The sequence below is a fragment of the Brienomyrus brachyistius genome, chromosome 16 (genome assembly GCF_023856365.1).
Source record: "Brienomyrus brachyistius isolate T26 chromosome 16, BBRACH_0.4, whole genome shotgun sequence".
NCBI lineage: Eukaryota > Metazoa > Chordata > Actinopteri > Osteoglossiformes > Mormyridae > Brienomyrus > Brienomyrus brachyistius.
The window spans coordinates 24,079,104-24,094,772 of NC_064548.1; the positions used below are offsets into that span (position 1 = coordinate 24,079,104).

General features: G+C 45.3%; 1 protein-coding gene across 1 annotated transcript; it reads right to left on the reverse strand.

Annotated features, from left to right (window-relative positions):
* Nucleotides 1-4,328: 4,328 nt before the first annotated feature.
* LOC125710228 (cytohesin-interacting protein-like) lies at nucleotides 4,329-9,841 on the reverse strand. Its single transcript, XM_048979758.1, has 8 exons — nucleotides 9,593-9,841; nucleotides 8,937-8,983; nucleotides 8,728-8,782; nucleotides 8,455-8,557; nucleotides 8,229-8,322; nucleotides 7,155-7,221; nucleotides 6,789-6,855; nucleotides 4,329-6,184 (listed from the first exon to the last, which is right to left on the reverse strand). The coding sequence occupies exons 1-8, from the start codon at nucleotides 9,764-9,766 to the stop codon at nucleotides 5,784-5,786; spliced, it is 1,008 nt and encodes a 335-aa protein (XP_048835715.1). The 5' UTR covers nucleotides 9,767-9,841; the 3' UTR covers nucleotides 4,329-5,783.
* Nucleotides 9,842-15,669: the final 5,828 nt, after the last annotated feature.

A 15,669-nucleotide genomic window follows, 5' to 3' on the forward strand; every position in this document is an offset into this window, starting at 1 on the left:
AAATAGCGTCTGAATTAACGTCTCCAAGTTGCCGGGGATGTGTGAGCATGTGCCTACAGGCTTCCTGTCCCCTGTGATGGGCCCCGTGTTTTACGGAATAGACTCCTGGCTGAAAGTGGCCCTGAGTTGGGCATGCGGTTATGGAGGATGGTTGAATGAATATTTATGCTTTATGTTGTGGGCAGCGGTGGCCTAATGGTTAGGAAAGTACTTTCGTAATCAAAAGATTTCAGGTTCAAATCCCTGACCAGTCAGGCACCACTGAGGCACCCTGTGCAAAGCACTGCTCCCTGGGCGCTGAATTAGCTGCCCCCTGCTATGTCACATATGGGTTAAATGCAAAGGACGCATTATGTTGCTGTGCTAAATTCTTATGTTTTTAAAAGCTGCTGATTTTGTTCATCCTGTCTCCTTCACAGAAATTACATAAAAAAAATGTAAATGTGCATATTTGACATTTGCCTGTTTCCCAACACACAGCTTACCAGATCTCACGTGTGATGTTGGGCCAGCTGATGACGCCAGAGGCAGAAGCAGCAGCTGAGGGGGGGATTTCACGGGGCAGCTCTGGGTCAAGGACACCTTCGACTCGCAGACACATGCAGGCGCATGGGAAGTGGTTAGGCGCTGTGCTGTGCTGTGCTGCTGTACCTCAGAAGTCAGGGGATTTCATGCGCACTAAACACATATGCATAAAAATCATCACGGTGTTTTTTTTTTTCAAGAAAAAAATATATAAAAGCATGAACGGAAGCGTCAAATAAAACCAAATGAACCGGGGACTTGTGGGTGACTGAATGTAAGTGGAACAGGCAGATTATTAGAAATATCTCCATAAAGGCATAAAACATCATATTGGGAAGCTGCAGACAGTGAATCGTAAAGCGAGGCAGAGATAGGGAACCTGACTGGAGGAAACATTCAAAGTCATTCCAGACTGGGATGCTGATTGGCTGAAACATACATGAACACAACAATAGCACAGGCTGGAAAAACATATTAAATGAATTAGTAAATAAAATGGATCACATCATACAAAATCTGCGATAATACGTTACTGTGTGTAAGTATTGACCAAAGATCACAGGTTACCCCGGGTTCGAGTCTCCGCCTGGGTCACATGTGTGTGGAGTTTGCATGTTCTCCCCATGTCGTTGTGGGGTTTCCTCCGGGTACTCCAGTTTCCCCCCAAAGTCCAAAAACATGCTGAGGCTAATTGGAGTTACTAAATTGCCCGTTGGTGTGCATGTGTGAGTGAATGGTGTGTGAGTGTGCCCTGCGATGGGCTGGCCTCCCATCCTGGGTTGTTTCCTGCCTCGTGTGCATTGCTTCCGGGGTAGGCTCCGGACCCCCCGCGACCCAGTAGGATAAGTGGTTTGGAAAATAGATGGATGGATGGATCTGTGTGGTGCGACCACTGACCCAATGTATTGAACTCTGCTGTACATGTGGTGAAGTTATAACACGCAGAGTGCTTTGGAATCTGTTCTAAAACTGATTGACATTAAAGACTGACTGGATACGAGGCTGTCCAGTAAGAATTACAATGGGGCATCCAGGCCATCAGCTCTGTATGAGTTTAGTCCTGTGGCATCATCGGATGCTATTTTAGTACTGCACTACACTGGGTGGTTTCGTATGCATGTGAAAGGAATGAGGAAGTTCGCAAGTAAACTGTGCTTCTCCACAAAATGAGAAATCCGTTTTTACGTCACGTGATTTGACGCTCTAACGGGTCCAAAGAAGCAGCCTTCACTTCTGTGAGATTCATCTGCAGCATCTTCTTTTAATTATGAGGCTAGAATTTTAGTGGTGATTCAGTAGAAGTTCATTGCCCTATAGGAGACTGAAGTTTCTGAAAATGTCCTCCTTACCACGGTATTTTCACAGTTCCCCGTCTTTCTGAGCCAGCAGGAAGCACAGAATAGTCAGCTTGGGTGGTTCCCTCATAGACCAGCACCCCCCTGCCCCCGACCACACTAAGCAGCCTCCCATAAAAGTACTGGGCTCTGACGAATGGCTGAACTCCGGGGCTGATGCAGAGAACACAGGGCAGAGCGAAACCTGAGGGTTAACGTTTCTGGTGTGGTTTGGGTGTGGCGACAGCCTGCGGCCGCCATGCAGAAGCAACAACGTCCAACCTTCCAGAAGTCGTCTCTGTGCTTTATAAATACCTAAACCCTCCAGCGCCCCACTCTACTTCCTTATACTGGGAACTATGGTTGAAGTACAAGACATTTAAGACATTCTAACTAATAAATGATATGCTCTTTTAATTGGTGCACCAGTGGTAGTGGTATCTTAATGGGAAGGGAAGCACATTTGTAACTGAAAGATCCCCGAGTTCCAATCCCCGACCAGCAAGCCACCGCCCCCCCAAGCACTGCTCCCCGGGCGCTGAATTAGCTGCCCCCTGCTGTGTCACATTGTAAAACAATTTGTTGGGTTAAATGCAGAGAACACATTGTGTGTTTGGGTGTCACTTTCAAAAAAAATGAAAAATTGAGGGGGTTACTGTATTGTACAAAAGTCTTAGGCACTCAAAAAAAATGTTTAAGGCTATTTATCTGAGTAGAAAGTGTGTTTGTAAAGGGGGGGAACACAATTTTATATTAAAATATATGAAAATTACACAACACACAATATTTAAAAAATAAACGGAAATTTCTCCTGTTCTCCAAAATGTTACTGATAACCTGTTGGATAGCTAGATGAACACCACTTCGTTCCAAAACCTCTCATCAAGGGCATCCCAGCCATTCTAAAACTTATTAATTAACTCAATGATGTGTTAATTAGGCAAACTAGGTGGGGTGGAGATTGAGTTTTAAAAAGGCAAAGCTGACACACTTCCACAGACATGCAATCATAGTTTCACACCAACATGAAGATCATTTAAACATCATTTCCTGATGATGGTGTGACAGAGCACAAATAAATGTGGGTTACTTTAGTATAATAATACACTGGCCTAGACCACATCTGGGGTCTAGTGTGTGCATGTTTAGCTGCCATGTAAAGACACAGGAGAGCAATTGACACCAGGAGCCAGAATCCCTGTATATGTCAGCAAATTTACGAAACCTGATTTTGATTCTCCCCAGACCCTGGCTGTATGATTGTGATTCTCCCCGGACCACGGCTGTATGATTCTGATTCTCCCCGGACCACGGCTGTATGATTCTGATTCTCCCCGGACCACGGCTGTATGATTCTGATTCTCCCTGGACCACGGCTGTATGATTCTGATTCTCCCCGGACCACGGCTGTTTGATTCTGATTCTCCCCAGACTACGGCTGTATGATTCTGATTCTCCACAGACCCTGGCTGTATGATTCTGATTCTCCCCAGACCCTGGCTGTATGATTCTGATTCTCCCCAGACCTTGGCTGTATGATTGTGATTCACCCCGGACCACGGCTGTATGATTCTGATTCACCCCGGACCAGGGCTGTATGATTCTGATTCTCCCCGGACCACGGCTGTATGATTCTGATTCTCCCCGGACCAGGACTGTATGATTTTGATTCTCCCCGGACCACGGCTGTATGATTCTGATTCTCCCCAGACTACGGCTGTATGATTCTGATTCTCCCCGGACCACGGCTGTATGATTCTGATTCTCACCGGACCACGGCTGTATGATTCTGATTCTCCCCGGACCACGGCTGTATGATTCTGATTCTCCCCGGACCAGGGTTGTATGATTCTGATTCTCCCCGGACCACGGCTGTATGATTCTGATTCTCCCCGGACCACGGCTGTATGATTCTGATTCTCCCCGGACCAGTTGCATGCAGCAAGTGCACAGCTGAAAAGTATGAAACTTACATTTTTTTGTGAAACCACATTTCCACTTTTAGCAAAAACAAAATCAGAATCAGACCACATCGGTTTGCTGAGGATCACAACAGCACTTCAACCCCAGGTCTCCATGACTTCAAATGAAGTCTAACACTGAATGGGAGTCACTCTACGTCTGAAATGAATACATTTCAGTACTTACCAGCAAGTTGGACATGGCTTTAGGAAAAACCTTTCTCTTTGGTGAACACCCTGGCCGGGATGCCAGTCAATCGCAAAGCAGACATCCACACACAGGCAACCAATATCGTTCACAGGTACCAGTTCTCCTACCTGCATGGGAATGGGGCTGCCCTAAGGAAATCCACTCAACATGGAAGAGGACAGGTCAACTCCACAATCACACAGCAGGGCCAGCATTCAAACCCCCAACCCTGAACTTGAGTCGCTACAGGTCCACCATCTGAGCCTTGAATGATGTACTTTTAAATGTCACTCTCAATAATGAATAAGTTTCTCTCAATAAGCAGCAGGAGTTTTTTTTAAATTTATGCTTTTAATATAAACATGTACATTGATGGAGTTTTGCTGTTAACAGACATGGGAGAATAATTTCATGCAGTTGATATTCATGTAAAAAAGCAAGCTGCACCCTTCTGGCATTGAGGACCTGTGCTGAAAATAAGAACGCAAAGTTTTGCAAATGCAAAAAACAGCAGAACCAGACACTGGCTGACCGAGATGGGTGGCGTGCGTAAATATCTCAGTCGGGGGGGGGCTGAAAGCTGCGGTGGAAAGACAGCCAGCACGCTTCACACCTTCAGACACCCACATCCTGTTTTCAACTTCTGTGCAGCTTTTTGAGGGACGACGAGCAGACCTACTGCTGCCGTACTCCCCTCGAAGGTCAGCTCACCCCACTGCCCCAGGACCACTGAAGCACAGTCTGCTGCCACTTTGCCTCTGACAGGGGCCCCTAACTCTGAGAGGAGCCTCTGACAGGGGCCCCTGACTCTGAGAGGAGCCTCTGACAGGGGAGCCTAAAATAGTCAGTATCCAGTTCTGCAATGCAAACTCACAGAAGATCTGTGCAAGTGTTAAGAAAATACAAAGATACATCTAATTTACAGGGTGGGTCACAGTTCCTTTTCACTGTAAATATGAAAACAGATGCATGTACCGAGTTTGATGGATGGCAGAAACCAACAGAAAAGAAACCCATTAGGATCTGTGTTTTTGAAACCATTGTGAAGGAGCTCAGAAAAGCATTGCCTTCAGCCAAAGCCATCTGTGAAGGACATGATACTGTAGGATAAATAGAGCTGGGTGTTATGCTTCCCAGGAAGGTGGATTCACAGTTTTGTTAGCCTAAAAAAATCCATCCGTCCATCGCTTAATGCTTGTTGCTCTGTTTGAACAATTAATTTTTTCTCTATGCATGAACACATGGAGTTTTTCCTCCATCTTAAAAGTTGAACCTGCTGAAAACGAAACCTTAAACTGAAAAAGTACATCCTGTAGCTCAAAAAAAGAGAGCATTGTGTTAACAAGGTTGTTGGTTCAAATCCCAGGGTGCATACCTAATGTAAATAAAAATAGAAAGCGTTGTCTGATTGTAATAGCCCAAAACCACCCAGTGATGAGTGGTAAGGCGTAGTGGTAAAAATTAGTTCGCAGATGTGTAACTTCAGACAAGAACGACTGCTGTGCTCTCATATATATTCACACAAATACCAAAATATATTTTGCAGAATTATAATGCTACTTGGGGGGGTGAATCAACCTCTCATCACCTGTAACTCATACCGAACACTCAAGTCTGCTTGACTCTATGCGAAAATGATTAATAATGTTTCTTATTTGTGAAAATTGAGTGTGGCAGAAAGTCTTTCCAAACGTGTTTGCATGGAGGTCGACACCGAGTCCCATCTCGTATCGCGCCAGTAATGCTGCCGTGTCTCTGGGGCCGACTGCCCGGTCACTCCTCTTCCAGGGAGTGGTGGAGCCCAGGAATGAACTTCAGGAAACGCTTCCTGACGCTGCCCTGTCTCAGCCTGCGGGGGACCGTCCCGAATGGCGAGGAAGCTTCTGGCAGATCCCACCGGGGAGAGAGCGAGCCACAGCTACTGCCCTGGCTGACGCTGCGCGTGCGGCACAAGGAGGTCTGCGGCGGATGCAGCGGGAAGTCGGCGGGAAAGAAGCAGGCATCATCCGCCGTCGGACTCCGTGGGCTCGGGTCCTCGAACACACTGGCGTCCTCGCCGTCCTCCATCGTGTAGCTGCGGCAGCTGCTATCGCTGGAGAAGCGCAGACCACTGCGCCCGCCGGGCGAGGCCACAGACCCCGCCGAGTCCAGCGACAGGCAGTCGTTGAGATTGCCTGGAAACAGAGGAGAGGGTTCCTCATTGGGTCGGTCACATGCAGCGTGACACGATTGGTTCGTTCAGGTCACATGAGAGCAGGGCGAGACTTGCACATAGGCTAACCTGGGCTGTAGCACAAGACCTTGAGTAATAGAACCATAGATAGATAATAGAACATATAGAATAGAGATAATATATAGATAATAATAGAACTATAATAGAACCCATTTTTTCCCTGGATGTTACAGCAGGATTTTATACTGTAGATAGGGCCTCAAAAATTACTTTAGCTCAGGGCCCCTAACTCACCTAAATTCAGTCCTGCCCGGAGTCACATTACACACCAAAGACACAGACCGAAATAATCATCTAAAAATTTGATGAATGATAAATTAAAACATTTTTTTAGATTTTTGTTTTAGGTGGTCTCAATTAATTTTATTAATTAAAAAATAAAATGTATTTGCTTGGTAAACAACGGAAGCCGTCAGCTGTCAGACATGATCTGAGAAAGCGGGCATTTACAGTAACAGCACCTTATCTGCATGTTAGCATGGATTGTTTTTTTGTTATGCAGGCAGAAAGGACATCCTGCGCTGTGGCAGCACCTGTCGGTTTACCTCCGGTAAGGTGTCGCTCTCTCAGCATCAGCGCGCGCAGCTCCACACACTTCTCACGCAGGCTTTTCTGAGCGGGGAGAAACAGGGACACGTGAGAAAAGGACCGTGAGAACATGCGCGGACTCTTCGCGCGGCGGAAACGCCTCAGCGCTCGCGAACCGCCGAGGCTCCAGAGCCGTGCCTTTGAAGTGATTACTGAGTGACTTCATTGCACCGGTCACTCCCAGAAGAAAGCTCAGCTGTTTTTAGTTTCTTGGTGATCAGCTTTAGTTTTACGCTCAGGGCAGCGGATGTTGCGCTGCCAGATCCGGTAAATATCTCCGGTAGAGTAGTGAAGCGGGAAGAGGAGGGAGGGGGAAGATGTACCTTCAGCTGCCTCAGTTTCCGGTCCAGCTCGATCATCTTCACAGCCGTGCCCCCCACCGTCTCGATCCTGTAGGCCAGGTGAAAAGACAATTGAGGTGCTGAGTTACAGTGACTTAAGTTACAGTGTTACAACCTAAGTTACAATGACTTGTTACAGCGTAAGTTACAATGAGATTAAGAACATACCCAAAATTAGATTGATGAAATCCTCAATATAATTGTAAAATAGAGGCACATCAATGAGAAAACCCCCCTGCTTTTCTTATTTTTTCCCACTCAGGGGTGCATAACCGGGTTGAGAGAGTGTAATATTCAGCACCGCAATCAGACTTATTGTGTAGGAAATACAATGTTTACAAGGGCGAGTGAGATCCTCCAGCATGAATGAATTGCTGATGGGGCTGAATAAACAGCAATGCACCACAGTGGGGACACCAGTGTCGTGGCTGTGAAATCTAACTACGTAAATGGTACTGAAACGAAACCGTCCTCTGACGGCGAGTTCGCGAAGACAAAGCTGCAGAAATCGCGTGTCCTAAAACGCACTTGCGTTTTCTCCAAAATAAGTCTGACGAGAAATGCGCCTGCAGAAAGGATTTCAGTTTGCGCCTATGTTCGTGTTTTCGCCGTTCGGCTCCAGACGGCGAGTAACGGTGGCGCAAATAACTGCAGGAACTGCGCGTAAATGCAGCCACCCCAAAACAGAGATCGCAGGCCCTTGTTTATGTCAAGTGTCATATTTTGTCACCAGATATCGTTAATCGTGCAGTTTACCGTTAAACATGTTTTGATTAGCATAAACAATCTTTCATGAAAATTTATGAGGACAGTGTGTTCGGGGAAGCTATTACCGAGAGCACGTTCATACCAATTAGTCATAATCCCTTAAATTAAATTCAATGAACATTGGGGAAATGTTGCACTAGTTGCATTTGTATGTCTAAATATGATATAATTAGCATATAATTAGCCTTTCTGGATTCTCAGGCTAAGTTCAGATTCCTAATTGTCTTGGGACCTTCTCAAGGTACATTCATCTGGAACCCCAACAATGCAGTGCCACAGCATACTCACGTTAAAAAGTTGGTACACTCCCGGATCAGGTCCACAATGCACTGGTGTGCAGACCCCTCCGTGCAGACGCCGTTGACAGTGACGATTATGTCACCTGGCATGAGAAATGGGGGGGTGATTGAGGAGTGGTGGGCCTTAGCGGTTAGCTGTGTTACATGGGTGGGTGTCTGCAAAAGAACATTGCAGAGGAAGTTTGTGGAGGAAGTGGGATCAGGGGTGAGCTCACCTACTGTCAAGCCGGCACGCTCGGCCGGGCTGTCCTGCTGAACGGATGAGATGAAGGTGTACATCTCCATCAGGGTGGTGTTCTGTGCTCGCAGACCGTAGGTCTGTCCAGACAAAATAAACACCCAAACATCATCAACAGCTGAGTAGAACCCCATCTGCCAGTATGGGAACCCACCCACAGAGAGTCGACCCAACTGCTATGAATACTACACAACTGATCTGTGGTTTGGTAAAGACTCAGTACTGAAACAGTGCGGCAACAGTGCCTTACCTGAATTTCAAACCCAAACGTTTCATTGTCTTGCTTTTCCAGTGATACTGTCGTCCTGAGTAAAACACATTAAAAAAAGACGTGTCAGACTTTTCTTAATGAATATAGAAATGGCAGACATCAGCATCACCAATGACTCGCCAAGCCCTCGATGCTGTAAAAGAGCGCTATTTAAAGGCCAAAACAGATAAAGAGAAGTGGGGTGTTACCTGACATCGGTGTAGTCTACCAGGGAGTTGGAGCGAGATCGATTGACCTGAGAGGAGAACATTGCACTACATCAGATATGTGCAACTGTCACTGTCTTGCTGTTAAGTATGCAAAGCCTGTACTATGCAGAGTATATGCGACAGGTCGTGATGATGTGCATCATTATTTAGTCATAAAGATAGCAAGGCAACATTTTATTTTAGGAACAAACATGCTTAGTAGGTTTCACTGGCAAACATGTTTGTACGCTCTCATTCATAAAATCATCTCCCCACAAACATTTCACACGAAAAGATGTGTAGCTGGTTTTTGATTTATCGTGCAGATTATTCACAAATGCCCACACTCATTCAACGATCAAACCATCATTGCCCACAGACATATGCCAGACATGCCCTTTTGATCGATTAAACCCATTATTTAATTTCAAACTCAAGGAAACAGTTTACTCAAACTGCATTCCCCTTAACGACAAAAAAAAACATACATTTGCATGGAAAGTGCTTCATTTTGTTGCAAAGTTGCATGCAAAATGTTTCATCTGTTCCCACTAAAAAGTTACAAGCAAAATGTTTTGCTCGTTCCTTGTTCCACACTCCTCAAAAACACATTTAAAATGTTAATGGTGTTTAATGCAGCAATGCACTTTGCTCACCTGCGTCTGCAACCTGGGCAGAGTCCCGAAGGTCATCGCCGCGTTCGCCATGGATTTTGCATCGCTGCAGCTATTGAACGATCGCCTCTGCCACAGCTGCGCCTTGCCCGTGGAGGCACCGTTCTGGAGGTAGCTGTCCTGGCTGTTTCGCCTTTTGACCCTGCTGAAGTTCATCGTGGAGCTGACAAGTGTCCCCTAGTCACGGCAGGCTGTCGCATGGCTTGTGAGCTCGGGCTCTGGGCTGCGTTAAGAGTAAAAGTGTTTCAGAACGGAAATGCTCACCATGTGATCGCTGTGAACCTGCCAGGAGCTTCATGCTTACCCACAATAAGGCACCACCCCTTTCCATTATTAATCTATGTCAATGACAGCTCTGCTTTACATTTCAAGGGACAGGAATTACTAAGTATTTCGCCATATGGGTCAAACTATATGGACTATATGTATGTAGGTCATGATGTCTGCAGTTGATTTTTTTAATTGTTATTTTAGTAGAACATTAAAAACAACATTAAGCCTTGACAGGAGGTATTCAAGCCTCTATGAGTATAATGTGCACCTAATTAAAAGTGATGATGTAGTAGCCATATGTGGCAGGATTAAGATTAGATTTATTGATAAAAGTTGCTCTTTTTTGCACCAGTAGCACTCAGCCCAAACAAACAAAAACATGACAAGTCAAAAGATTATGACCGCCTCCATTTCTAAAAAATAACGTCAACGGTCTTGTCAAAAACAATACATGCAGGTCTGGGATATATTAGACAGTAAGCAAACATTCAGTACTTGTAGTCGACATGATGAATGCCGAAGAAATGGGCAGCGAGTCTGAAAGTCTGAGCGACTTTGATAAGGCCCAAGACATTATGGCCAGAAGACTGGGTCAGAGCGTCTCTGAAACGGTAAGGCTTGTGGGCTCAGGGTCCGCCGTGGTGAGGACCTGCTGAGAGCCGTCCGCGGAGGGAAAAGCCATGAACCACTGACAGGGTGATGAGCGGCCAGGACTCTTTGATGTGGGATGTGAATGAAGGCTGTCCTGTGTGATACAAACCATAAACCTTGTAGTCCTCCTCAATGTTGTATTGCCAGTCCAACCGGTCACTGTTGTAGATGCCAAGACACTTACAGCTCTGCACCATTTCTACACTCTTTCTCTCTCTCTTTCTGGATGATGACTGAAGTCTTTTGTCAGCATTGACCTGCAGATTGGTCTTTTATTACCATCCCAAAAAAATCAAACCTCTCCACCAGACTTTTGTCTTTTTGTCCTTTCATGTCCTTCAGTGATACATCCCACAAACCTCTAGAGATCCAGATCACATGGAGTCTGTGCTGTAATTGAAAAACAGGGATGGTGGCAGTGGTGTTGGTTGGGGTCACTCCCATCACAGTGTCAGATAGGAAGTGATTGATGTGGACAAGCTGTGACCTGCAGGTTAGATAGGCATGACATCTCCAACCTACCTCACCGTGATCTTCCTGCCCAGCTGGGTGAGGTGTGAAAAGTACTTCAGAAGGCAAAGAATGAAATGGCCTGAAATGAAATCGTCCTCCAACCACAAAGACTCTAAACACACTGCTCTGTACAGGGCAAGAACGCGGAGGTGGTAGAAGCATCATTTAAATGATCTTCATGTTGGTGTAAATTATGATATTATGTCTGTCACAGTGTGTCAGCTTGGCCGTTTCAAAATGTCTGCTAAAATCACCCTGGTATTTGCAGCAACCACCCAGTGCACCCATATACGTTTTGACTCGACCACTAGCACACCTCATATGGTTAATCAATATCTCATTGACTTTTTAAACTAGTGGTGAAATTTAAGAAATACATTGAATGGCTGCGCTGCCCCTGAGGAGGAGTTTGGGAACTGAACCGGTGTTCATCTAACTGTCCAACTAGATATCAGTAACTTTTTGGAGAACAGAAGAGAGTCTTGTGAGTTTTTAACGTGTTACTCTTAATTTTCACAAGTTCTAATGTGAAACTGTGGTTTTCGCTCTGAGCAAAAGTGCACTTGCTACCCAGATAAATAGCTTTAAGCTTTTCTTTTGCCTGTCTTTTGCAGTGCTGTATATCTCAAGACGAATTGTTAAAATACCTATTATGAAATGGGAGCACCTGAGACATGTTCCAAACGGTGCCACGTCATGTTTACCGCGCAGCTGTTTATAACATTAATTCAAAAAATCTGGAAATAAGTCAGGATGGTGAAAATAGGTACATGGTGGCAGGAAATAGCATAGTTCAGGTCTGCAGTGCAACGTGCAACCAAAGTGACAGCATTGCTGGACTGGGAGTAAAAATCAGCCCCAGACTTTGGGGTCACCTACAGTATAGTAAATTTAGCAAGGTGGGGGGGGAGAGAGAGGGGTCCACTGAATTTTCTCAGACAATAACCGTTGGCAATGTTTATGTGAAGTAACTTTTAAAAAAAAATCAGCAAACTTGCTGGTGCCAGTAGATATGTGGCAGTTTTAATGTGTAGATTTTTTTATACCTTGCAGCGAATTACAGGAGGTTATTCAGTAGTAAAACAATACCTGTTATGCAGACTGTTGGTACAGACAATTATATTGTACATTATTATATAACAGTTTGCGGTTTATTACAGCTGGCAGAGGTTACTGAGTGCTATGAAAATCAGCTGAAAATCACCAGAACCTTCTTACGCTCAGTTCGTAATGGGAGTTTTTTTGCATATAGGATGAAAGTGCGGAAGAAACACAGAAACGCATCATTGAAAAATAACTCTGAAAGTGCCTGGGTTCCTGTCTCAGACCGACACGCTTGATGGAGCTGTGCCGATGCTTGTTTCTGTGTGTCGACAGGCGAAGCAGAGTAAGGAGGATTTTCTTTTGGTTTGTGGAAAATAACTGGTGTAGCATTAATTTACCTTAGTGGCACACTTCTCTCTCTTTACCGAAATGCGCTTCTGAATTCCCTTTTGCGAGAACCGCTGGGACTCCGAAAGGCGAGACACAGAAAACCACAAAGGCCACTCGGCCAGGCTTTTCCTCACTGCTGACGCTGCAGTCCTGTCAGTCACAGTAAGCAAACAGGTTGACTCATTACAGTATCGCAAATGGGCCAAATGTGATGGTAAAGGCTTCCTCTGCCCAACTGACAGCCCCAATTCAGTCCTCAGTCATGACTTCCCACAAGTACAACATCGCAATAGTGTGAAAAAGAAATGGATAGCATATCTGACACTGCCTTTTTCATTCAACGGTGAAATCTTCTGGAAAAATCAACAATCCCTACTAAGCATGATCCATTTACAGATGACTGGTCTACAGGGATCATAGTCCTGTATAACGGACAGATGCAGTTAAACAAAAGCCTTGTGATTAAGGACTTAATAACAACATATTGTAGCAATCCCGGAATCCTCAGGCTGAACGAGCTCGACCCTGCAGTCTGACGAAGGTTGGTTCTTTAGGAGTGACTACAGTGGCATCCAGAGTCCTGGAAAGGAGAATTTGTGATAAGCCTATAAATGGGATGACAGTTCAGAAGGGTAATATTTTGCCCGTTATAGAAATTGCTGGAGCTTCTATGTAAAACCAACATGGGTCCTTGTGGTGGCAACATACTTTCAGTTCATCCAGTAAGCATCACATGCACAAATTCATGCACAACAAATGTAAGTAAACATGGTAAACGAGAGAAGCTATGTAGGTCTGCAGTGAGTGAATGGCTGAAATTTCAACATAAATGTTAAGGAGGGGTTCCACTCCTCTTTGGTTGGTAGACAGCCCATCCAGAGTGTCTCCAGCCCTGATTCCTGTGCGGTCTGAGATGGGATCCAGGCCCACTGAGGGCCTGTACTGGTTAATGTCAGAAAGCGATCCTGCAGAATGCAGCTAGTGTCTGCAGAAATGGATGCATCTCCCAGTCTGGTGAGTTCTCAGACATCGTTAGTGGAACATGGCGTCATTCACAGAGAACAGCAATACGCAGAAGCAGCTAAGTGAAGGTAGAATGAAGGAATGGTTCCGCTTCGCTCCATCTTATGTGCTGAAGAAATCAAGAGAGCAGAAGGTACCTTAACATCTCATTTGGAATTTTTAAAGCATGTAGTGTCAATGAAACGAAATCATTCAAAGGAGGAAAATGTTACTCTGCTAAAGAAAAGCATGTACAACTGAAAAATTCACAGTGGCTGCTCTCCTTTATTTAGACTCCAGGCTCATCATTCAACTACAATAAGAACGACCTGGGGTGTCTCGGCATGATTGAGGTACCATAGCCCCCCCAGGGGTGGCTCGTGGCTTAGCAGCTTCAGACTCTGCACTCATAAGCGGAAAGTTGCTGGTTCGAGCCCAGGGACCAGCAGAGTGGTGTTGCTGGTGGGTCCGTGAGGAAGGGGTACCAGATGAATGGCAGAACCTGGACTCCAAGTCTCAATTTCACCAGTACATACCTTACAAGGAAGAGAAAGATGGGATCTGTGAAAAGTAGCAATCCAGTGTACTTCTGCAAAAAAGACATCATTTCATGCCAGCACTCCAGCCTGGGTCTTGAACTAACAACCTTCTCCTAAGAGTTACCATTAGCTACCTTACAGGGGTAGTGGGAGCTATTGTAATCTTTCTACACTTATATCTCTGGATAATTTTTATTAGCTACACAATAATTTAAAGGATAATTAGGCCCAAATACCTGCAATTCTTGCGAGTCTGCTGGAGAGTTTGTGCACGTCACATAACCTTCTGCCGCCAAGATCATCCAATCCTGCCCAGAGTAACACTTTTACTTTAGATGCAACTATAATGAATTTGGTGAGATTTCAGAGCATCACTCATATCTTTTGAGCTAGTGGCTGTGTGCAAATCTCCTCATCCCATCAAACAATGTAGCCCTTTGCAAGATTGCAGAACACAGCATGTACATTTGTAGCCCTGACCTCTGCAGTTTAGCTTGAAGATTTAGGTTTGATAAATGGAGCATTGATAAGTAGGTCTGAATAAAGCAGTTTCTTGGACCAGCTGACACACTTCCTAGAAGATGCTGAAAGCTGGCATCTCTCAAACTGCAAGTCCAGTTTTCTGTTATACTCTCAGTAAAAAAAGACAGAAAAAGTGGACAGTGTTCAATTATTAAGCGGCAGGTGGCCTGGAAACAGAGGGCTGCTCTTCATTCAGGTTTACTGTTCCACAGACAAACCGCCTCCATATTGTTTGATTTTATCTCTGTTTTTCTCTGAATCACTTTCATCTGTTTCTTAAATCAGCGGCTGCTTGCTGAGCGTTTCCCTTCCTGCCTGTAGAAGGAGGCCGGCACTCGCTTCTGCAGGCAGAGGTCAGTCACCCAGCTGACAGCGACGTCTCCATGGAAACATGCTGGAAACACCAGCTGGATGGGTTTCATTATGGACTAATTTATGAAAACATATTTAGGATATAACTAAGCAACAACTAATCCGAGCAAGCAAACTGCAGTAACTGTGCAAACCTGAGTAAAAATAGGTGTCATACACATGGGCAAGTAGGCTTTTTGCTCAGGGGGTGCAAGATGAGAGAGCAAAATGAGTCATTCATTACAGGATACCTCAAACGTAAAACATAGTACATGCAGAAATTATTATGCATTGGTATGACTAGCACCAGCGACATTTTCATATATAATTTCAGAATATATTTTAAATGTATTAGACTTAACATGTTCAAATATGGTGGCGCAGTGATTAGCACTGTTGCCTCACCCCTGTGGGACCAGGGTTCGAGTCTCTGCCATGGCTCTGCCTGTGTGGAGTTTGCATGCTCTTTCTGTGTGGGGATTTCTCTAGGAACTCTGGTTCCCTCCCTCAGTGAAAAAACATGTTGAGGTTAATCAGAGTTAGCAAATTGCCTGTGTGCAGGGACGGATTACGGACCGGGCCAGTGGGGCCGCTGCCCAGGGGCCCTTGGGGTGCAGGGGGCCCGTGGGACCCCTAGCCCAAAACAATTTGCAACGCTTATCAACAATGTATTTTCGTTTGTCTATTTTAGAGGGCCTACATTCTTTGATCCTCTGCCTACAAGGGCACTGGAGGCTCTGGACCCCCCCATGACCCAGTGTAGGACAAGTGATT